At 40.1% G+C, this 25036-nt stretch overlaps 1 protein-coding gene across 1 annotated transcript; it reads left to right on the top strand.

Annotated features, from left to right (window-relative positions):
• Positions 1-1050: 1050 nt before the first annotated feature.
• Positions 1051-2905, top strand: foxd1 (forkhead box D1). Its single transcript, XM_051411732.1, has one exon. It carries the CDS (start codon positions 1338-1340, stop codon positions 2370-2372), a length of 1035 nt encoding a protein of 344 aa, XP_051267692.1. The 5' UTR covers positions 1051-1337; the 3' UTR covers positions 2373-2905.
• The last annotated feature ends 22131 nt before the right edge of the window (positions 2906-25036 follow it).

Raw genomic sequence — 25036 nt, 5'->3', positions numbered from 1 at the left:
TTCTGATCTAATAATGGCTGTAAATAGAGTTAAATCAACAAACAACAATTAATGAGATTCACTTGTTTTATTTAGGCTTTAATACACAATCTATAGACAATAAGGGACCTATATTATCAGGCTTTTTAACAGGCCTACACACATTGTGCAATTTTCACTTGACACTTTTCTTTGATGATTAACCTGTAAAACCATTTGAGATTTTTTTGTGTTTTTTTTCTAAACACAAATATATATATATATTTATAATATTAACTCCAAAGTCCTCCATAAAATGAAATAAAACTTACAGACACAGACACACACACACACACATACACACAGCACCATGCTCCATACGCACGGCAGAGGCCTTATATGTGGGGCTTGCATGCTCTGCGTGACCCGTGACTGATTCGAGTTAACAGCTGACTCTTTTCCATTACAAATGGCTCGCGGATAATCTAGATAACTACCGGATCACGCAAACCGAGCTGGCTGGATATGGTGCACCAGTCTCCGGCACTATATTTCAGAAGGCATTCATATTAAATATCACAGGTTTTCTTTGAATGTCATATCATAGCTACAACCTTTTTTATTTGCTTTATTTTAAAGGTATTGTTTCTGCATTTAAAAAAAATATAAAACATTAAAATGTAGGCTATGACTACATGAGCCCTCTTCATATATCACACTAACTAAGCCTAAATAAATAAAACGGTTGTCAAAATATCCACTTCGATCTTAGCAATGTCCATACCAGCAATTAGACTTTCCTAAAGATGTTTTTTTTTTATCTTCCACCATCTATTTTTGCGCAAAACACTGGGGTGGAATAAAAGCTTCAGATTAGTGTGGACTATAGGCCACCATGAATGACCACTAAAAAGGATGTAGGCCACACCAAACTTTTTTTTAAAAACCACTCACAGTTAATTTTCAAAGATCTTTTTTTTTTTTTTTTTTTGTTATTTAATTTTTTCTCTCTCTTTTCATTTGCCTCGGTGACGTTTCCTCCCCATGTGACCAGGGCGGTGGTATAAATAACGAGAGAAGGTCCGCCCCCTCTGTGATTCAAGGTTTGGACCCTTTTGCAGGTTTCCCGGCACATTTCTCTGCCTGCCATTGACGGGGCCGTTCGTTAGTCGGCGATAATATTAAAAAAAAAAAAAAAAAACCTGAAAACATATGGAAATAGCGAGAAAACAGGGGGACATCTCTCACCGACGTCGACACGTGCTCCTCTCCTCTCCCCCTCCTCATATGAGTTTTTGAAGAGGGAGGGCAGGGCAGCTTTGCGCGTCTCTTCGTCTTCCTCATCTGGCGTCGGAGGGCACAGCCGTTGTGTGTGAGCCATGACTCTGAGCTCAGAGATGTCGGATGCCTCCATCCTTTCGGAAGAGACCGACATAGACGTGGTCGGCGAGGGGGAGGATGGGGACAACCAGACGCGCTCCTACGTGGACGAGGTGGCACAGATGCACGACGGCATCCTCCTGGCCGGCTCTCCTTCTCAGTGCCTGGACAGCTCCACCTCCTCAAGGGATACCTACAAGCCGGCGGGCAAGAACACCCTGGTGAAGCCCCCTTACTCCTACATCGCCTTAATCACCATGGCCATCCTGCAGAGTCCCAAAAAGAGGCTCACTCTCAGCGAGATCTGCGACTTCATCAGCAACCGCTTCCCGTACTACAGGGAGAAGTTCCCGGCCTGGCAGAACTCCATCAGGCACAACTTGTCCCTTAACGACTGCTTCGTGAAGATACCGAGGGAGCCCGGGAATCCTGGGAAGGGCAACTACTGGACCTTGGACCCAGAGTCGGCTGATATGTTTGACAACGGGAGCTTTCTGAGGCGGAGGAAACGCTTCAAGCGGCAGCAGGCGCAGGACTTGCTCCGGGAACACAACAGCTTTATTCCCGCCGCCGCTGCGTACGGGTACGGACCGTACGGCTGCGGAGGATACGGCATCCAGCTCCAGTCCTACCACACACACTCTGCACTTTTTGCTTTTCAGCAGCATCAGCAGCAACAACAGCAGCACTCCAGGCATTCACACTCACACACGGGAACCATTATCCCTGCGCCGTCTTTGATGGCCACCACCACGGACTTAGCCAGGAGTAGGTTTTATCCCCAGCTCAGCTCCAGTCTGGGCTCAGCCAGCGTGCAGGCTGCAGCCCCGGTGCAGAAGTCCAGCTCCCCGGTGCAGCGGTCTCCCTTCTCCATAGAGAGTATCATCGGGGGGTCACTGAGCCCCTCCAGGACTTCTCCGGTCGTTGTCCCGGTCTTACCGTCCTCTTTGGGGCCTCCGGCGGCCAGCCAGCATGTCTTACACCCGGTTGAAAACTTTGCGAACAGAGTTGTCAGCGGCTCTAGCGGCTGTTAAATGTCTTAACAACAAACTTTCCAAGAAACTAAAATAAAAAAGAAACAGCAACAAAAACAAAAAACGCCCCTCTTTGAAGGTAGGATTATTTTTGTATGTTTGTTTGATAGCACGCAGCTGAATGATGGACATAAACAACACTATTTGTGCCTATATTCATGCTGTTCTTTTTTTAAAAAAAAAAGATATATTTATGTTATTTTTTTTGGTGTGAATCAGACTTTTGACCACGAACTTTCCTTGTATTTTCCATCAAGTAATTTCGTTTCAGTCACTGTTTAGGGCGTCTCAGGACTTAATGGACAGGTTATAAATGATCACATGTTTAAAATAGGCTAATAATGTATTTGTGTCAAACACATCCATGTTTTTTTTTTTTTTTATTAGTTTGGCAAATCAAAACTTCTTTTCTTACAGTTTTGATTTGAACTTTGTATTAAAAAAAAAAACACAGAGAGCAAAGTCATACATTTATAATAATATGCAGTGTGTGTTTATTTCAGTAATAAAACATTGTACATTTTTGGCAAGTATTGTGTAATTGAAGTGTGATATTTTTACACAGTTTGTTTTTTCAACAAGAATAAATTTCGTTTTGCAAAAAAAAAAAGAAGGGAATTTGTTTGGCAATACATTTATGAACTAATGTTGAGCCTCCTGGGCCTTTACTGCTACCCCAGGGTTGGTACCGAGGAGCAAATTAGGCTGAATAATGTTGCCAAAAAATCTTAAAGTTTGAAGTTTCTTTGACTTTATCGTGTCTTTATATTGGGATTGTGCAAATGAATCAGCTCATACAGTAACTATCCAAACAGGCTTTACGATAACTGACTTATTGGGTGGTGAAAAGTGTTTCAGAAAGCCTGTGTCAGCGCCCGTCTTCAGCCTCAAAAAAAAAAAAAGGAAATGTATCTGATTTGTGATCAGTTTGTTCAGATGCTGCACACACACTCTAAAAACCAGTGCTGTACACTATGGAACATGCGCACACGAGCCCTGCGTGTCCACCTGACCTCTCTCACACTCATCCTCGTAATTACGGTGAGCGGACAGGAAGGTGTCAGCGGGGTGAGACAGGGGCTGTATTTTTGCCTGCTTCAGGTCGGTGATTATGCCGGTGCTGGTGTCGACAGCTGGCCAGCTCTTGAGGAAACAATATTTCATTATCTGCTCTTATTTGACACAGTTTTGTTTTTTTTTCCCAGAGAAAATGAAATGTTGGCTCCAGAAGTCCCGCTTCTGGTGGCTCACGGATGGAGATGGTACAGGAGGTTAAAACCACCATCCACTCACCGTTTTTAGTGTTTACTCTCCTTTATTTTGGCCCTTTTTTTTTTTTTTTTGCCCCACATGGGAAAAAGCGTGACATTTTGTAATTTGCGAGTAGCCGATGGCACAAAAAGCCAAACGGAGTGCTACTTTTTACGCAGAAGCGCAGAGACAGATGGTTAGACACTGTGAGGAGCTGTGAGAAAGACCTGGAAGTGGATTGCTTCACATATTGACAAACTTATTCCTTCCAGTCCGAGGCAGGTGCATAAAGCTCAGGGCTTGCATGCCGTGATGCTGCAATGTGTTACACCTCCTTCTTTTTAATTTTTCATGAGCCCTGTATGTATGTGGCCTTTACTGTACAGCCCCGGCTGCTTCCGTGACTGGATGTGTGCGCCCGGCCGTCTGCGTGTGTCTGCCTCCCCCTGATTCACCCCCTGATTCAAAGCAACGTGTGTGTGTGTGTGTGTGTGTGTGTAGTAGATAGCTAAATTGGTGCAGCGCTTAGAGCCAGTTCACTAGGCCACGGGAGGACAGCTATTGCGTGATGATGTAACACGCAACGAGAGACAGACAGGCACACACACACACACACACACACACAGACACACACGCACACACACACACTGAAGAGAGAGAGAGAGAGAGCAGGGAAGGAGGTCAGTTGTACTGTATGGGCTTGTTTACAAATAAAGAAGGTTGGAGAAAAGGCAATAATAGTTCATGCAATAAGACAAATAATAATAATATTGTTTGTAGTCGCGCGTAATGGCTGAATTATCACAATAATAGGGGTTTTATATGTTGTCTGTGCACAGCAGTGAATTGTAATTTTTGGTGTTGTTATGGCACCAATCTATGTATAATATCTGGGTATTACATGTAGTCTAGACTGCCACCCTCTTATACGTTATAGGCTATGTGTTATCAAATGTCTATTATCTCTCTATAGTTGGTTATAGCGTGTCTATGGCCTTGGGGTGTTCTGTAGGATTTTTTGTGGAACATAATTATCTAGAGTTAATTCAGCTTCAGTCTTTTTTTTAAAACCTAGATTGAAAACACTCCTAAGCATGAAGTGTTAATACTTAAACTCTCTGCTTTACTGAATGCCTCCCAGATCCTGCCACTATGTTATTGTGCTATATACTAATGGTGAACGTTGTGCCATTTTGACCACTCTCTTGTAAAATAAATCATGTATCTCAAAAAGGCGCAATACAAAAATAAAATTCATATAGGCCCACTACGCGTGCGCACAATTGCCGGCCGTTATCTATCTATCTATCTATCTATCTATCTATCTATCTATCTATCTATCTATCTATCTATCTATCTATCTATCTATCTATCTATCTATCTATTCTGTAAGCTATAGTTTAGTTAATAAATAATGTTGTGAAAAATCTCGGTTATTTCATATTTCTGGGTGCTGGTGCCTTACACCCGTCTAGCCAAACAACCTAAATTTGTTTTTATACCTGTTTTAGAAAATGAAAGAAGAAGAGAACTTAACAGAACCACTTTTCACCAAAATGGTTATGATTTCTTTTAAGAAAAACTCTACTACTAAATTATGTATTAATTTAATGGAATTATTTATTTGATAACTATTACTGTTGTTGTGATTATTTATAATAATGATATTATTTTCACTGAAATAGAATGAATAAATAATTCATCACATTGATCAACCAATGTATTGCCTAATATTCAAAATAAAGAATTGAGCAAGTTATTAGGAGTGTTTAAAATGTCCAAATTCAAAAGCTTATACTGATTTAGTTGAATTAACCAAGAGGAAAAAAGCAATTTCTTAACTTCATTTTGAATTGTCTGCAATGATCAAGTAACTCAGACGTTTGTTCATTAAGTGTTTTGTCACGGGCAGTGTTAACAACAGCTGATTATTAGGTAGCCCTGCAGTTTAAAAAAAGGGTCTTTTTGAAATGTCATGGATCATGTGGGCATCAGCCTCCTTGAGCATGACTGAAGCTCAGTTAGCAGTTTATCCTGCTGGGTCACAGGTCATGAGGAGAGGGGATAAAGCACAACACTCAGCCCATAAAAGACATTGGGCTTTGGTTAAATGTGTTGCGGCATTCAGGACTGTGAGAATAATCTATAATTCAAAGGAAGTCATAAAGACTTTGGCTACTTTAGTTTTAAACTTAGGGCCAGTAAACAGGTCATTCCGGCCACCTTTGGACACCTATATAGCGCTAGTGAATAAATAGGTCTTACAGACCTCATCAGCTTTTGCCATCACTTGACAAAGCAGCAGAAGTGTGTTGTAAAGACAGAAAACTGGCCACTACGTGGAATAAATTTGATAGTTATACCAGTTACTTACCAGTTGTAAAAAAACATCTATGGAATATAGCATTTCTAAATGTTTCCAGCTATGAAATAAAACACACAAATAGTGTACAAATGTTTGAAAATAAAAATATATTTTTTGTGACTGCAAGTTATGTTAATATCCGTCAGTCTGTTGTTTTGATGAGCTTTCATTTTTGTATAAATTGCTTCAACACAGCATGAACACTATTATTAGAGAGAACAATAAAAAACATATAAATAGCTTGGTTCAGTTTGCCCAGGACTTTGAGTTACACTTCCTGCACCTGGCGTAAATAATTCAACATTTTAAAGAGGTATTATGAGGCCAGAATAACATTTTTACTATTACCCTGTTTTGTAAACTGTTTCAGCTTCAATGGTAGTACAGGTCAACTTGTATTTATTATTTATTGATGAATGGTTAAAAAGTGTAGTTACTGGTGTTTTTATATCACAGTATATTCATTTTATATACCTTTAAATATTTATCCTTGCAGGAAAAATAAATCTTATTACAAAATCCTACATTTTACAGCACGAGGTCAAAAATAAGTTGAAGATTGAAAATAATAACAATCCCCATTGTTATAATAATATTCATTTATATTAAAAAGCAGACATACTAAGTCAATAAAACATTTTCACCTAATAAAAAAATATATATTTGGGGAAAAAAATGAAAACACCAAAGAATAAATAAGTATGGAACGATAACTTAAAGGAAAGATACATTAAAATCTGTACATATGGACACAAGTTTTAAATATTGGCCTATTTAGTACTTTGAAGCTAACTAATACATTTATTACCTAATTTTAAAGTCTTACTAGTCAGGAATGTATTTTTATCCATATGTTTCATCCTCATTAAAGACATTAAATAATTAAATAAATAATAAACATACATCTGTTAGCATTTTTCTTTATTATTATTGACTAAACGGACAATGCACATTAATCAACAGCAAATGCAGCAACTGTAAATGTGCCAGTGTTGGCCAAAAGACTTAATTTCAGCAGTTATCCCTCAGATCCGTTTATGTAAATTAGTTGCACCATAAACCTTAGAACATCTGTTAATGTGAAATGTCTAGAAAACAGAGGAGCAAATATTAGAAAAAAGAGAGCAATTTGAAAAGGGGTGAGTGCAAGGAATGAAATTTTAAAAAAAAGAGTAAAAAGAGTGAATACCTCCCAGGGAGGTGCAGAATCTCTCCATGTGCTATTCAGTGTATGGAACAGTCGCTACACTTATCCCCTCTCTCTAAAAGGAGCTCCGCTTTCCACCCCATTAAAAAGTTTGGGAACTAATGCCACCCCTGAATACTACCCTAATTAGAGGCTGCTCAGAATTGCAAGGACCTGCTACACAAGAGTGGCTTTGGGATAGATTCTGCTTTTCCCCTTTTGTAATGCCATCGTTTTGCTCTTTCTTTTTCTGACCCATTACATCTTTCTTTCTTTCTTTCTTTCTTTCTTTCTTTCTTTCTTTCTTTCTTTCTTTCTTTCTTTGTGTCCTCTCATCAGAACTTGCTAACAAAAAGGAGAACAACTCTTTCATCATTTTTTAGCACTTTTGATCCTCCCCTACAGAGCCTGAGTGATGGTGAAAGTCCAGGGCCTATAGTGTATAGAAGTGGTGAGTGCACAAGATGAGACATACAGTTACAGTAACAGCTGTAGAGATGCTGTTTGACAGAGGAATTAAAGACTCTGGCTCCAGGCCACCTCGCTCCAGACAGGCCAGGGAGAAACACTGAGCTTTCACCACTTCATGAAGTGCAAGCTTACGCGTCCTTGCACATAATTTATTTAGCTGAAGACTTTCGGGGGTGTTTTTATTTGTTCTACATCTTGCCTGTCTCACCTCAGTGTGAACCCGCAGATCCGGGATCTGCTGCAGAATTATGTTGCTGCCTCTCACTGCATTTTTCACTTTTTTAGCCCTGCACGTGTTTGCTTTGGCATGCTATCCGCTCATACAAACAACTGGGGCCCGTAGCTTATCCATCACGCTTGTGCAGAATGTGATGATAAAATAACAGGCGGCTTGAAACAAACCATTTGTTACAGCGAAATTTATTATTCTGTCCACTTGAAACAAAGTACAGAGGTTACCTAGACATCTCCTACTTAGGTTACAACAATAAATAGAACAAAAAATTGGCTGCACAAAGCCAATGGCATCTCAGCCAGTTGGAAAGTCCCAAATCCTGGTCACTCCAAAAACTTCTGAGTCCAGCAGCTGTGTGATGTCAACATCCGCTGACCGTTTGCATCCTACACATCATTTAGCATCATCACATTACCGTTCAGAAGGGTCTGCCAAAGAAGCACTGCTTGCGACTACCAGCTTCAGGCTTGATTAGTTACATGCAACAACGCCTTTCAGTCATAAACACTTCATCGAGCCACTGCAGCCCGTTCATCACTGTGACACCCACAGGTAATCCACACCAAAGGCTGCAGCTGACACAAGGCAGAACCCAAACATTTCCTCTGAGAAGGACCCGCTTCTAAACACAGACTGCCAGCCATCTATACAGCAAACACAGAGCGTTACACTCACAGTAAATATAGTGGGCTATATAAAAAAACAGGAAACCAGACAGATGAGAAGCTCTTGCCTTGTGTACATCCATATGTAGAGCATTTGTGTGTGTGTGTGTGTGTGTGTGTGTGTGTGTGTGTGTGTGTGTGTGTGTGTGTGTGTGTGTGTGTAGATGGGTGGGGGGATGAGGTGGAGGGTAGTTCAAACTCTGCCTTCCTCAGACAGCTTCCAAGTTTGAAATTTCAGTCTGCATCCCCTGCGTTATGTCATCAATTTCTCAATGACGATGGCCTTGTCACTCAAAAGGGGAAAAAAATCAACACTGGAAGCCACCCATGTAGGTTCATTCACTCCTCACTTTTCCTTCCCTAAATATCCTTCCCCACTCCTCCCCCCGAACATTCCCTTTCTGTTTGTATATTTCTTTCCCTCCATCCTCCTCTGTCTCCAGCTCTCCGCCTCATTGACTCAACCACAAAGTGTCTATGGCAGATGACTCGGATCTCTGAAAGGAACAGGGAGACGCTGGAGCTGAGCATTTAAGTGGTCGGATCAAGGCACCCCACCTCTTTCTGTGTGTCGCTGTGTCTTCTCAGGGCTTTTGGAAGATTGCCTGAATCTGTCTCAATATTTGACATACGTGCTTCTTCTCACACAGCAACAGATCGACCCACAATTAGATCCAGAGTTTTTTAGGATGCACTCGCAAACCCCCCTCCCAACTCTTGGATATAGCCTTTGCCAAAATGTGGGCCACATAAAAGACAAAACCATGACCCTCTGCAACATATTAAGGATCTGAGCTTTGATTTCCCGATCACACACTGCATGGTTATGTATGACATTGTCGAGGTGAGGAAAATCCCTTAGAAAGACACGTTCTTAAATTGTCAACTGCCCTCTGAGTCATGACTCGGTAATGCCTGGAAAAAGAACAATTACTGGGGTGGGGGTGAGAGGAAATATATGTGCGTATATGTGAGTATTTGAGTGTTCATTTCTCCACATCTACTGTACATGTGCATGTACAGCTCACTGTGGCCTGCAGTCAATCTTATGTCTCATCTTAGTGGAATTTTCTGGGAGATTGACGGAAGTTTTTTCCTCAAACCCTTCTCCATTCCCGTCTTTTTCCTCCACAGGTTTGATAAAATAACAAAAGAAAACATACACCTAGAGTGCAACAACAATGTTGACTCTCTCAGAGGGAGGAAAGGAACTGTAAAAACACTGTACATCCTAGCGAGGTCCTGCTGAAAGCCTCCTTTTGTCTGGAGTGCCAGTGGTAAAACTCACTAGAAAACATCGAACTGGCAAGATCTCACCAAAGTGGAAAAAAGATGCTGTTCTATTTGATACTTCCTCCCAAGGCGGTAGGCACTTCCTGTTCCCCGTCACATTTTCAGGGGCCTCTATCAAAGTTTAACTTGGCTGCAGGGGGGGTATCCAGCGGCCCCTGTGCTTCAGGGTGGTCAAGCCCGCCAATTCTGAGCGGATCTCTGTTGGATATGTGAAGTGGCTCCACTGGCAGGTAACTGGATACATATTCAGAGCACAGCAGGGTGCAGCGGACCTGCTGAAATGTAGCTTAACTCTAGTGTTAGCACAGGCTAAATTTACTGGCTGAATTTTAATGCAATTCTCCCGCTAATGTAAGCTAAATATATCTGATTGGAACCAAAAAGTTGCACTCGCACTCAACTCACACAAATTGCAACAGTTCACAGAGTAGTAAAGAGGTCCATCTTTTGTGTTTACTGAAGTTCCATAATCTGAACTCGCTTTCATGTATCCCAGTTGTATCGACAGTCACTCGTTGGGGGGGGGGGTTCACATGTTTTATCTCCAATGCTTAGAGTGGCTCACTTACGCTTCCATTTTGCCCTCTCGTACATGGCAAAGCTAGAAAAGTGGCTTTTACACACCCACATACCCTCAGTGCACACATACTCTTAAATGTGAACACCAAGACTAATTACCACCATCCAATAGTGGTAATTCAGTGCAATCATTATGCAAGCGGAGTTCTCCAAACAGCAAAATATCTGTTTTACCAGGACTCAGTGCTGTTACTCTGACTCTGTGATACTGATAAAGCAGCAGCTAACTACCAACTGTCTTATTTCATTTCACATTACAGGTTAATTCTATGAATAACGTAGGTGTTTTGACAACCTGAGGCGTTTTAAAGGATGATTCTGATATTTAAACTAAACATATTTAAATTTGATGTACAATCATTATTCTGGTATAAATGTAATGATTTTAATTACAGTTTTAATGACATCTTATTACAGTATATATTACAAAAAACTATATATATATATATATATGTTCATTTATGAAATCAGTGTTTTTCATATGTGACATGACGTGATAATCACACAATGTCTTATGTTCATATGTGAATTCGTCACATGTCAAATATCTGAAAACCACGTGGCAAAATGTGAAATTTTCACATGTGAAATGGATATTCACAATTTTTTACATTTGTATTTCTCCCACCAGAATTGCAGTGGCAGTGTAGAGGAGTTTTTGAAAACAGAATTTAAGAAGATGAAATTATCACTGTAAGAAAAAAAGTAAAATAATCATATGAAAATATCAAAATGTTTTGGTAGCTAATCAGAAATTGGGAGGAAAAGGGGAATTTGGATTTATGGCTTCAGTATCTCTAAAAACCTGGCTATGGTCCTGATTTAGTCTCTTGGTCAATTCTGGTATCCTTTTTTTAAAGAAAGCACCTGGTATACACAAGGAAAATGAAAAATAATGAGAATATGTCCAGAGGTCAGCTCCAGCCTTTAATGTGCAGTGTTTGATCAGGTGTTTCCCGTAGGCTCCTGTTCATGCAGCTCTCTGCTCTATTTTCCTTGTTTCTTTTCAAAACCAAAGCAAAAAATAATAAAAAGCCAAATTACTTGAACTTGAACTCTAACTATATATGGCATCTTAAACAGTGTGACATGTCCTCATCTTCCTCTAACAATTTTTGCAGAACACAGGCAGTGCTTTGCTAATTGTGGTCTGCTGTATGTGAAGCCTAAGATAACAGTATCTAAATTTGTTTAAAGTCTGTATTTGTTTCTTTAGCCATGCAAGTTTCTCAAACGATGCCCTGGATGGTCTTCAGTCGCTGTTTATTCTTTACTGATTCATGTACAGCACTGCGCCCGTGAAGCCAACTCAAACATGGTAGAATAATACATTTGGAAACTTTCAACAGAACTGGATTACACAGTGAGTTCTTGTTTTAAAAGCAAAGATATTAGGTGCCAGATAAACGTAGTTGAGAATTTTGACAATAAGTGAGACCGCTTGTAGGAAAATCGTTTTTAAAAGAGCCTGGTATATTTCCTGAAAGTCACCAGAAGGAACCCACTATGTGTTCATTAATGAGAGATGCTCTGCTGCGAGTTGAAGGGAATCATGTGTATTCCTGGAACCCATGTGCCCAGAATGAGACGTTTAACTACAAAAGCTCACAAAACAAACCTAACAACAAACCCATAATCCAAGATGAAGTGAATGGAGTGCAGGCAGGATGCAGACGGTAGCAACAACTCTGACAGCTGTGACTTCTCTGCCTGCCTGTGCAGCTTGTTGTTTTCACAGTAGTTTAATTGATTCACTGGTCGCACTGGTCCCCTCTTCTTGATCTCTCCATCCTCTCCCGTCACTCTGCACTCAGGTGGAACGAGACGGTAGGGGGTCCTGGACGTTGGTCTCAGTCCAGCTCGAGCACATGTGCTACACAGATCAGCGTGTTTCCATTTCTCTGCCCGTCACCAGAGGGGATAGGGTTACCGTGTGCCGATGAGGGAAGAGGGGTGAAATGCAGTGCTGGTTGGATGGTGCTAGGATGTCACACAGCGAACACATAAATCTGTGCATCTGAATGCAGGTCATTTGTTAGCTGTGGGACCTTTCCTCCCCCATGTACCTCATATTTCCCTAACCCACCTTCTACAGTCCAAAAGGTCAGTTTCAAGGGGAATTTCAGACATATTCATTGATTCCCTTTCTATGACTCTTTGTGCACGTTACTGTAAAAGTACATAATAATAAAAAGCTGAGATTATCTTTGTTTATGGGTATCTATGAAATCAAGAGGCAGCTCCCATTAATAAGTAAGGACATGCACCATTAAACATCTCAAAAATTTAATAGCTGGTATAACTAAAACTTCATGCACAGAGAAAATAAAAAAGGTCCAATTAGCACACACAGCCATGGTGAACAGCCAAGCAGCTGAATGCAAATATGACTATTTCTGTGGGGGAAAAAAAAGTTGGAGCTGGACCCTGAAAATCAGCTCTATCTGGAAATGGAAGTTTCCTTGCACAACATTATGAATCAATTTGTGCATTACAGCATGCTCATTTCCAAATGGAACATCTATTTTTTGCCATGTTGGGGAAAAGTTACGGTGCAGCGAACTAATAGTTTGACATTTTGGAAAGTATGGTCATTCACCTTCGTGCCAGGAGTTATGTTAGAAAATCAATAACACTCTCATGTAAATATGTAGCTGGAGCCAGAACGCAGTTAGCTTAGCTTACCCCAGTTTTGTGGTTATCATGCATTACTATAACATTTGATTCACAGTGCTAAACATTCAATAATCCGAAAAACCTTTGAAAACCCTGGAAGGATGTTCAACGCCACTGTTCTGAAGGTATCTCCAGAATCTTCAAAGACAGCTCATTGGTGCATCTGGATCCAGCTATGTGCTAGCGGTATCCCAAACATTCAACTGAAACCAAGGCATCAAGTAGCAGACAAATCTGGCTCGTCGTTCTATACAGGTTAAACCAGGAAGTAAGAAAGCATTACAGAGTTGTATTTTGGTCTTTAGAATGACTATCAAGAACGTATTGACTTCCTTCTTTTGAGAAGGAAGCAAGTGATCAGTTTATTACTGTTTCTTTAGCTCAAAATATACCTATAAAAGTACTTTCCACTGTTGTTACCTGATTTCCAGCTCAGAGTTGCTCAAGCTGACTGTTAAACAGCCTGACAGATTGATACTCTCTCGTTAATACTTAATGACTTTCCCAGTCTAAACAAATAATCAGTCTCTCAGTAGCAAAGCAGGGGGATTCATGAGGCTATCAATTCACTCTTTAGGGGTGTAGAAGGGAGGGATGGAGGGAACAAGGGCTGATGGCAGTGGAGGAGTGGAGACGGGGTTTGCCAAAGAATTTATCCTCCTTGTCTTTGGCTGCTATGAGGGCGGTCAGTGTGGTGACCTCTCCCCGGTAGGAGGGGTCCACTGGTGACCCCTGTATTCCCCTGCATCCCCTTCCAGCCCCGGCTCAATGCAGGCCATTCATGAGTGTGTGTTTATCCTAGTGATGCTCCACAGGGACGGCCTGCTATCCACTGCCATTTTATGGAGCCAGAGGAGCAGAAGGAGAGAGAAAGGGAGAGCAATGGAAGCGTTTAACTACTTTACTCACACTTACACACAATAACATTTCTGTTCACCCCTTTACTACCTGTTTGTTTTTCTTCGCCTTGCTCTAAAATGGCGTTATAATGCACTTGATTCCTGATATTCCTTCTTTCAACGAGACACCTTTTGGCTGCATAAATGTAGAAGGATTGATATGCACTGAAGAATAACACAAACTTTCACTCTCTCACACTGCCTTAGACAAACATACAGCGGAGGCGCACCCACCACGAGTGAGAGGGAGAGAGTGAAAGAAGTGTTGAAATATGTCTTACGGCGCTTAACCAAGTGAACCTTGAAGTTATTTAGCTTCCTTCGAACCAAGCATCTGGATCCCCCCAAACCTAACTCCTGCGATCTCCCCCTCGCCAACGCCGGCCCCCAGGGACCTGCCGTAGGACAGGGCGCGGAGGAGGAGGAGATGCTCTTTTTGTTTTTACAGCTGAGGTCATTAAAGTTGTACGTGCAAGATTAGACAAAGAGCAGAATGAGCTTGTTGATGATCCTAAGTCAGATTCACATTCATAGGAAAGAATCTGCAAACTCATGACACGTAAGGGAACAAGCGACCTGCAGCATGTTGCGAGTAATCTACAGCATGTGTGTGATTGCTTGCATACATGCAGCATGCTTTGTCCCATCTCTGTTCAAAGGAAGGGTGTGCTGGATGTGAGTCTGACTGAGGTGTGGTGTACAGACCGACCACCCACACTCAACACTTTCATTAAAATGAATGCCTCTCACATCATCTATGATATACACCAGAGCAGGTGGTTTAATGTTTAGCTAATCCTGGAACACCAGTACCATCAGTTGACATGTTTTCCAGTTCATCATGTTCCGCAAATTCTTTCCATATTTAGCCTAATATTAATAGGTAGTTTTTATTATTGTAATCTATGCTGCGGGTAACCCTCTATGGAGTCTGTTACGTGGAACAAACCACACACTGGCTGTAGATAAGGCCTTTTGCGTTGCCACTAAATCCTACACACTGGCCTTTTAAGCTGTAAATTCAGAAACATTTCTTCATTTTTGGCACATGCTGCGGAAATAAACACAAAAAGATTAAGGGTTTCCTGATACACTCCATACATAGCCACAGTTACAGTACAGTGCACAGTATTTTCATATTGATTGTCACTGTCACTGTCTGAGATCATCTCTCATGCAGTTTGATAATGTCCACTTCTCTCCAGTGTGTCAAAAAGGCCATATATAGCCACAATGCAATGTCAGTAAGAAAATCAATTTGTTTTATTAAAGTACTGGCACAAGGGAGCAAACAGTGGATGCATTACTTGACCAAAACATTTCCAATAGGCAAGATATACTCAGATATACAATTTTTTCTAAACGCCCTGTCTTCACATTGTGTGAATTTCCCCTTGGGGATGAATAAAGTATCTATCCATCTATCTATCTATCTATCTATCTATCTATCTATCTATCTATCTATCTATCTATCTTCACTGTGCACGTCCATATGAATGTACACATGACTATTGCCTAGGTTGCTAGGATACATTATTAATAATCTCCTGCTGTGTTGCTAATTTGTAGCCAATCATTTCTAATTTGTGGCAATTTCATATTATGAGATAATATTGTGATAAGAAAATGAATAGAGCTGTACAGAAAGCAGAAGAAAATGCTGACTGCCAAGAAGTCCAACATAATAATAAACAAGAAAAAGCAGTCAGCTTCGAGGGAAATAAATGATTGTTCAGACTCGGGCAGCATTCGATCAGTACATGATGTAAGGAAAAAGTGAAAAGACCTTTAAGGCCAAGAAATATCAAACGTCAATCCATCAAACCAGCAGGGGGCTTCTCCCAAAGATGTCAGAACTAAGTGATTTATAAACAGATTTTGACTTTACGCCTGCTCCTGACTAGATTTACACTCATTCTTGGTGAGAAAAAGGCTTACATTGGTGCAACCGCTGCAACTATTACATCATACTTAGAACACAAAGTCCCCCACAGAGCCCTGTTGGTGCAACCGGCCCATAATGTCCCAACTGGTAATAAACAGGACAAAGTTCTCAAACACTTACTGACAGGTGTGTACAGTAGATTGAATGTGTGTACAGTAGACTGAAAGTGTGTACAGTAGACTGAAAGCACACTTTCAATCTAATTCACTGAGAAGAAAAAATCTAAAATACTGATTGTGTCTTATTCTTTAGGTTCTCTATGTTCTGTTGACCCAAAATGTTCTTGTTCTGTGAAGAACATTTATAATTTTCTGATGCTCCAACTTTAGAGGGAAAATCTGGTCCCGATGTATTTTTCTTCCTCTATCTATCTCAAATGTTACAGCCAGAGCTCAAATGATTACTATGGTTACAGTACAGTTTACAGCACAATTTCCATCAAGACGGAACCGACAAACACAGTGCATACACAAGGATGGGACAATGTGCCTCACTGTGCGGCACTGCTTGATGTAACTTCAGTTTGACAGGAACACTACTGTCCAACACACGCCCCCACACAGAGTAAACACAAACTAATTAAAACATATCTACCTCAGCTTTAATGGCTGAAAAACTCTAAACAGCTTGAATTGTATTGCATTGTAACACAAGTTGCTGTTTTGTCATTTCCAGTCAAGCTTATGCCAGCTATTGCCTGTGGGTCCATTACAGTGTGAGTGTTATTGTGTTTTTTTTTTTTTTTTTTGGGGGGGTTCATCTCTGTTGGAGGTTTTTTTGTCCTGTGTGTGTACTGCAGAGCACTGCTCCTAATGAACAGAAGACATCTAACAAACACCAAAACAGCCTGCTCACATTACTCAGTCTCATTACACTGGCTCCCACTCGGCATTAAAATCAATTTTTAAATTATTTTAAATACCATTACTCAGCAAAGTCCCACGGTGCATTTTGTCTGTGGTCACCTGACTAAGGTCTCCTTGCCGCCTCAACAACAAAACTTACATTTAAAGGAGACTGAACTTTTGCAGTTACACTCAGAAAACAGCTTATCACGTTAACATTCTGTTGACATTAAAAACCCCATTTAAAATGCCAATTTGACCATTTTGTCTTGGACTGCATTTATTTATTTTTCCACCTATCTTCTTGTGTTTGTGTTCATTGTGTCTAAATCATTGTAGCTTGTTTTATAGTCTTGTTCCTTTGTTCTTAAATATTTCTGGCTGTATTGTCTTGTGGTTACTCCTTTCTATTTAAATAGTTTTCTTAAATAACTCTACATAACACTGCATACTGGACTAGGGTTGACTTCCAAACTATTTGTGATGTCACAAATCATGCTCATATGCTCTGACCTCTTAAAATCACATTTTCAATGAGCTCAGAGAAACTTTCCAATTTCTAGTGTCAAACTCTACACATGTTTGAGTGGAGGGAGACTTTAACTACATATTCGATGTACTAAGAGGAAGAAGAAGATTAACTTTATTCATACACTCCTTAATATTCCACTACATTTATCTGGTTATTATATGGTTTAGCTACTTGTTCATTTTCATTTTAAGTGATTTTGGTTACAGAAATGCGACATACAGATTAATGCAGCATCAATAATAATCCAAAAACATCATATATAATAGTATAACACTGACAGGGACAATTGTACTACACACTGAGTACTTTCACTCTGAATAATGGAAGTAAATTTAGCTGATAATACTTACCTTTATGAGTAAGGTTTTAATTATGTATCATTATGATAATGGTCTTATTTCCTGTAGTAGTAGTATTTGTTGTTGTGTTGTTGTAGGCGTGTTGCCATGTTGTTACTGCCACATAAAAAACCTTCCAAATTTACCACCAAGCCGTAGGTCAGCTCTGTGGGAGTCATCATGTCACACAAGTGATGAGTCACAATCTTCCTCACAGCTGAAGAAAAACTTGTATTTCTATACCGCTGAGAAGATACAGTATAAGGGGACTTCTAAACTAACAGTGCTTGTCAGTTAAGTAAACATATGTTTTTGTTTCCTACTGTAACATTCAAAATTGGCTCTTAAACTCTGTGTAGAGAGAGTCTGTGCCATATGAAGGTACTGTGGTTAGAATGATGCCCCAGGACGTTTGTTTTATAAGCCCCATAAGTGAAGCTGTTGGACAAAGATGAACCACAAGCAAAGCAAAGGAACCTGTACTTTAAGGATGTTAAAAACCAGACACAGCATGATGAAAAAGCATCATACACAGCCATCATAACTCGCCAAGTGTAAAGTTTGGAATTTTGTTTCTACTTCTTATACCAATTTGCGGACAGTGATGATTTTCCCCCCTTCTCTTTTGTGTTTTCTTCTTGCCGTTGTCCTCACAATGTACTCTTTATGCAATACCACAACCATTTTGCCAGATCACATAATTACAAGGCGAGCGGCTGTGATTGTAAAAACAATGCATCAAATATGATATTTTGGGTACCTATCTGAACAAACTTTAACTTATAAGACACCATGCATGTGTGTCTTTGTTGCACATAAGCATTTATGTGTACTTTATAGCCCTGCTATCTTTAGTTCCTTGGGAATATCACAAGAATGCCGAAACTGGCCACTTCCATAAAACTCCTGCTATAGTCCTCCCACTTTGAGGTTTCTGGCTTTAACATGCTCTTGACATACTTCAGAAAATATAATTTACTTTATTTTTTATGATTATTTCTATACCAAGCCATGCTCTTCAAAGGTTTAAAATCTTTTTCGCTAACCCCTTTTTTCTCAGTTGTTGAGTTCATTGCCAAGAAGCCATGACCTCATGCTGTAATTTTAGTCTAATTCCATTTAGGGGGGGGAAACTCAACTGAGCAGGCCCTTGATTCAAGACCAGAAAGGTTAAGAAACTACCACTGGCTAATAGCAGAGGTAGGGATGCTTAAGAAAATAAAGATCACTTTTTGACCTTTTTTACTTCCTCTTTCAATTGCGGCTCTCAATCATTTTTCCCTCTAACTGGCCGGCTGCACATGTTTTCATTTATGAGCGATTATTTTGAGGTAGATTCTGCTGCCGTTCAATTGCCGTAAAGTGAATTCGTAAAGTGAGTAAATTTGGCAAATTTTCTGGTCCATTCATGAGATGTAAATCTTAAAGGAATAGTTTCAGATTTTGGGAAATATAATTAGATGAGAAGACCGATACCGATCGCATGTCTGTACAGTAAATATGAATGTACAACCAGCAGCAGGCTAACTTCGCTTAGCATGATTAGCTCGGCACAAAGACTCAAATCAGGAAAACAGCTAGCCTGGTTCTGTTCAAAGGACCTACCATTACCTAAAGCTTAATAATGAACACCTTATATCTGTTTTTTTTTACTTAAAAAAGTACAACACTTAGGTGGAAGAGAAGGTACCACTCTAATTTCTGCACAGTAAATACGAGGCTACCAAGCTGCTGGCTCACGTAGCTTAGCATAAAGACTAGGAACAACGGGGAAACAGCTAGCCTCACTCTACCCAAAGATAATGAAATCTGCCTTCTAGCACCTCTAAAACTCACAATTTACCATGTTAAAGCTCATCTGTAAATCCATACAAAAACCCCAATTCAGCATTTTATTAGGGGTTATGTACTGGACTATTTCTTGGCTCTGAGCGGTTGCCAACCAACCAGCAGACACTCCAGGAAGTTACTGGTCCCAGTCAAGAAATTTGAAAAGAAAAGCTTGTTGTTACAGACAGGAGTGTGGTATCAATCTTCTCAAAAATATCTATTGACTAATAGTTTAAACTATTAGTTTAAGAGCCATGAATTCTTGCCAACTTGGCAACCATTAAAATTGTGGTTCCATTTGGAAATTAAGTACACTGTAATGAGCAACAAATTGATTCATAATTAGTTTCAGAAAAAACTCATTTCCAGACAGATCTAATTCCAGTCCAGTTCCAACTTTTTTTCATAAACATATGCATCCATTCATATCCATTCAGCCAATATGGCTGTTCACCAGTACTTTTCTGAGACGGTTAAAAGTGCATTTCTTTACCTTCTTGTGATCTCATAAACAAAGCTAATCTCAACTTTTATTAATTTATACTTTTGTATTACAGTAAACTGCATGGAAAGACCCAGAAATGGCACTGATGAATTTGACTAAGTAAGTAAGTAAAAAGTAGTGTGGTATATTTCCTGAACCTTTCCCTTTAACAAACTCAACAGATCAATAGGACTGACCTACAAAAATAGTGCAACCCCTGTGGAAATTAAAAGTGCTCCCCAGGGAGGATGAAGCAAAAACAACCTAAGAGCACTTTGAGGTGTGTTTTTCCTGCTTCATAGGTCACACGACTGTAAGCCGCCTGCATCACAAAGAGGAGGTCTCAAACCATCTTGGCACAGAGGAGGAGGAGGGCAGTGAGGTGTACGGGTTGAAGTCTGGGTGTCAGTCTGCTGTAACTGACTCAGTGGTAATGAACCCGCTGCTTGGGCAAAGTGCCAGTGAGGACAGAGCCACCAGCAAATCATCCACGTTGAACCTCTTAAACTCATCAGACTGGGCCAAAAAAAAGAAGGAGAAAAAAAAGACAGATTTCCTTATTTTCAAAACCCATTCTCTAATAAATATATCATTCTTCTGTTGTTCATGTCTTCAGGAGTCTGTTGACTATTTTGCTGGACATCCACCACTCCCTCTGAGCATTGTTGTTGCCCTGGTGTGAAACTCCTCCAGGGTTGGATTGAGGACTCACGAGTTACCCCCCCCCCAACAGCTCCCCTTTCCTCTCACTCCAAGACAGCCAGGTCTCCTAACCTCCCCTTATCCCCAAAATTGCATCTGTAATCCCATAATGTGTCTGCTTGTCTATTTCCATCTCAAAGACACCCACACACACGCACATATCTGTGCATGACACAGCCCTCCTCCCTCTGCTTTTGAGACAGTGGGTCCTCCTCTCCCAAATCCATTCATCTCAATCCTTTGTCGCTGCTATTTCTCATGCTGTCCATTCCCTCAACCAACACATCAGGTGATATTTCAGGGCTTTTATCATGATGTGATTAAAGGAGAGTACCTTCAAGCACATTAGCAAGATGAGCAAATGTATCTATTTTACCAGATAGCATGAAAGACATACAGCAGCGCTAATGTTAAGCTGCCAAGATGGTGATGTAAAAACATATCTGAGTGCTGTGGAGGAGGATTATTACAGTTGAGGTGCTATTTATATGTGTGTACAGTATGTTTGTCTGTGTGGTCATACAGGGAGTCCTATATGAGACATCTCGTGCATAGAGCACTCTGGGACACTAAAGCCACACGCAGCGTTTGTGAGAGATTATTAGAGCGAAAGATATCGAGTCTGTCGCTCTGGGAGGAGGTTCCTCGAAAGATTGAACCAATGAATGGAGATGGAGCCAGTATGTGTGTGTGCACCATAGGGGTTGAAGTGTGTGCGTATGCATGTGTGTGTTTATATAGTGAAGGGGGAGGGGCTCTAGTAGTAATAGTATTACTGGCATTCAGATATATAACAGTAACAACACACATGTTTCCATTGTGACAATATTATGGCAGTGATAGATTCAGTGCCATTATACTACATAAACATACGGCTGATTCTCTAATAAATCACTGAAGTGCAGAGCAGCGCCTGCTCAGCTTCATTCTTGAAAACCATCATAGTGCAGAACTGTTGTTTCATCACTGGGTTTTTAACTTTTTAATATTCTTCAAGGACTATATATATATATATATATATATGTTTATATATAAATATATATCTTTATATATATTCATATATATATATTTCATGAAGTGTTCAATTAATAAATATAGGCCACACACATAACAACTTATGAACAATCATGAGGTCTACATTTAAAAATGCTTTCGTTGAGTGCTTAGGTGCATGGCCGTTGTATAAATATTGAGGTCATGTGTCCTAATCCCCCCCAAAACCTGCTGCCCCCCCCAAAAAAACAGCCAACAACCATAATGGTTATTAGAATAGTAAGTAAGTATTACTATTATTTTTAGTAGTAGAAGTAGTAGTTATTTATTCAGTTAACTGTTCAAACACTTGTTCTGTACATTTTATTTTAACTTAGGTTCTTTTAAAATAAAAGTTTGGCAAAGAAAAATTCATAGTTATATTTTTTTTTCTGACCTTAAAGTTTCAAGTCTCCCTCCACTCAAAAATATATTTTTCTCATATTTAGTTTACTTAGATGTTTGAGCTTTACTGTCCAGAATGATGACAAAGCCTCATTTTAAGGATCCACAAGCCAAAAAGGTTGAGAGCCAATGGTTTAAACTACAACAATACATTGTGTTTAATAAGCTTATTATATGTTTTATATGAAACATTTTAATCTACCAAGTTTAGTTGTCACTATCAACTAGAGTAAATAGAATAATATAAGTATAAAGTGGCATAGTAAGTAAAGGTACCTTACTTAAGTAAATGTACTTTGTTACAAAAGTGTTTTTATACCTGTGTGACTGCTCGAGAAGAGCCACTGTCAAACTGTCTTTAATAAAAAAGTGTCTCAGCAGTCAGTTGTTACTCCAGCTGGGAGACCGAAAAAGCAACACTGGCAAGACCGAGGGAAAAGTACATCAACAACACAGCTAAACATACAAAAACAGCCTTTGTCTCACACACACACAGACACAGACTGAGTGTGACGGCAAATGCACAAGTTCAGCACTGTTCTACATCTGTTCATGTAAACCTGCAAAATGTTTGTTTCTCTTATGCACATAAGGGGGAGGATTGCAAGAGCAAATGCGACTAAGAGACACCTAAATTACAAAAAAAGGAAAGTCCAGAGCGAGATAAAGTTGGAGGAGGGCATAAAGGTGGAAGGGCGGGGTTATATGAGTGAAGGTAAATGACATTGGAAAGCCTCAGTCTGATTCCAAGTGCCCCTGCTTTGAAAGTTTGCGTGAGGCAGCTTAACGGATCGTCGGGTTGTTTTTCCGCTCCACTGCTTTCTGGACTGAACTATAAACTAAAGACGACATCCTCTCATTAGTCTGCCCTCTGTAGCAAAGCCAGGCCATTTAGTGTACCCAAAATCCCATTGTTTAATTGTGCGGGTCAAGTCAAAGGTCAACCAAAATATTGATGAACTTTTTTAAGGAAGGAGGGGGGAGCAGTGAGGCTTGAAGCGGCGGGGAGGCAGGCGAGGGCAGAGGTGCAAGGGCCACAAACACAGCTGTACCGAGGCACACACAGAGCCGTGCACTGGGAAAACAGAACCACCATGTTTCGCAGTCCCATTTTTTCACATTGGGAAGTTAGAATGCAGGCGTGTGTGTCTGTAAAGGTGTGCTCCTTGTGATTCCCCTGCAGCTCAGATAGCTCGCTCCCATTTAAATTCAATGTTACTGCAGGGAATTACGCATGAAATTACAGTGAGAACTCGCTCCTGCTGCCAAAGGACAATAAAGTCCGTGAGACAAATCACCCACTCAAAGCGACGCAGTCATAACAGCAGCAGGGCTCATAACTTGAATGAGATGGTGTGCAACGGCTGAGTGTTATGGATTACACTGTTTGTTTAAATCCATGTTAGGTGGATTATGCTCCTTCACTAAAGAGGGCTGGCTGGGGTCAAAGGCCAGTGAGGCAAAGGCTGCTAAGAAGGTCCTCAAAACACAGCTTTCTCTCTGACCTGAGGGAATTCCTGCAGACACCATGCTTTGTACTCGTGATCTGAGTTAAAACCGCTGTAAAAAGAGGTGTGTGGATATACCAAGAAACAGTTAGGAGTTCTTCAAAATCTAATGCTGGTTTGAGGGAGAATCTAAGAAGGACTGAATGTTTTCTGTGAGACTCCTGCAAGTTAATACGTAGCCTCCAACAAAGCTGAAAACATGGCGGTTCAAAGAAATTAAAAGATTAGCCTTCACCAAAATCTAAAAATACTCGTAATATTCATGCATGTGGTTCAGTCTCATCCCAATCTGGATTAATTTATTCCTCATTGTTTTCTTGTGTATCCAAGTAATTTGCCACAAATGGAATCTTCCTAGTGGAGCTCAACTTGCTGCATTATTATCTTGAACATCTTCTTCTCATGACATTCATTATAATCATAATAATTTCCTGTATTACTTGTCGTTTGGTTCAAAGTTGTGCAAACTAAGAAAAATACATTTTGAGGTCATAAAATCGTTGAATTAAGTTTTTAAAAAGTACTTATTTTTTTAACAGTTTTGTAAAAATGTTAATGGCAGTTTGCACCCAAATTAAACCATTATTGATTATTTTAATTAGCTATTTTTTTAAAGTAAAAATAGGAAACTTTCTACAGTATAAAGACTTTGGTTTGACCCCTGCTCTCCTGTGATATCACAGCCGTTGTAACTGAGAGGGATTTAAGCACACAAAACAAAAACAAAGTGGTCACTTTATGCCCCAGGCGCGTTTCTGGTGACATTTAACAGCAAGGAAAGCTATTTCCTTTACCATTCAAAGCCAAACGCTCTTAATTGCTCAAGAAGTCTGCTGCAGTTTGGAAAACACTTTGTGATATTCCTTGAGCTTGATCTCTGCGGTTCACTTGAGTCTGTGTTTATTCCTGTGTGGAGAAAATTGGTTTACTTGAGTTGTAATTTTGATATGACACTAAAATATTCCCTTGAACGCGCACCATTTGGAAACCTTTGTAGTCCTAATGGCCATTCATTATGGTTTTCAAGATAAGTTTATGTTGTCATTAAGTCTGACTAAACACAGAAACAAACATTTCCCAAACGCACCTTATCTTTTCAGTGGAGTAGCCGGCACCGATGCTATTTGGCTGCAGGAGCGTATCAGATAGCCTGGAGTCATCTGTTAGCCAGGACTGCCTCAACTGCATCATTTCACCGATAAAAATCTTGGGAACGTTTCTTCTTGCAAACTTAAAGCAGATCGCTTCTGTGGGCTCCCACCGGGGGAAAAATGGCATTTCCTTTATGCCCTGTCACAGCCTTCAATCTAACATCACCGTGCACGTCTACTGAAACACTGCAAGAGGAAAGAAAAAAATGTCTCCACAGTGAATTCCTGCAGCAAAAAAAAACGCTCACTTTACAAGTTATTTTAACCTCTCA

This window comes from Dicentrarchus labrax, unplaced genomic scaffold, assembly GCF_905237075.1.
Source record: "Dicentrarchus labrax unplaced genomic scaffold, dlabrax2021, whole genome shotgun sequence".
Taxonomy (NCBI): Eukaryota; Metazoa; Chordata; class Actinopteri; family Moronidae; genus Dicentrarchus; species Dicentrarchus labrax.
The sequence above is the reverse complement of the archived record's forward strand: the minus strand, read 5'-3'. Positions and strand labels throughout refer to the sequence as shown.

Coding starts and splice junctions, on each gene's coding strand:
- foxd1 (XM_051411732.1), top strand. CDS start 1,338: ATGACTCTGAGCTCAGAGATGTCGGATGCCTCCATCCTTTCGGAAGAG.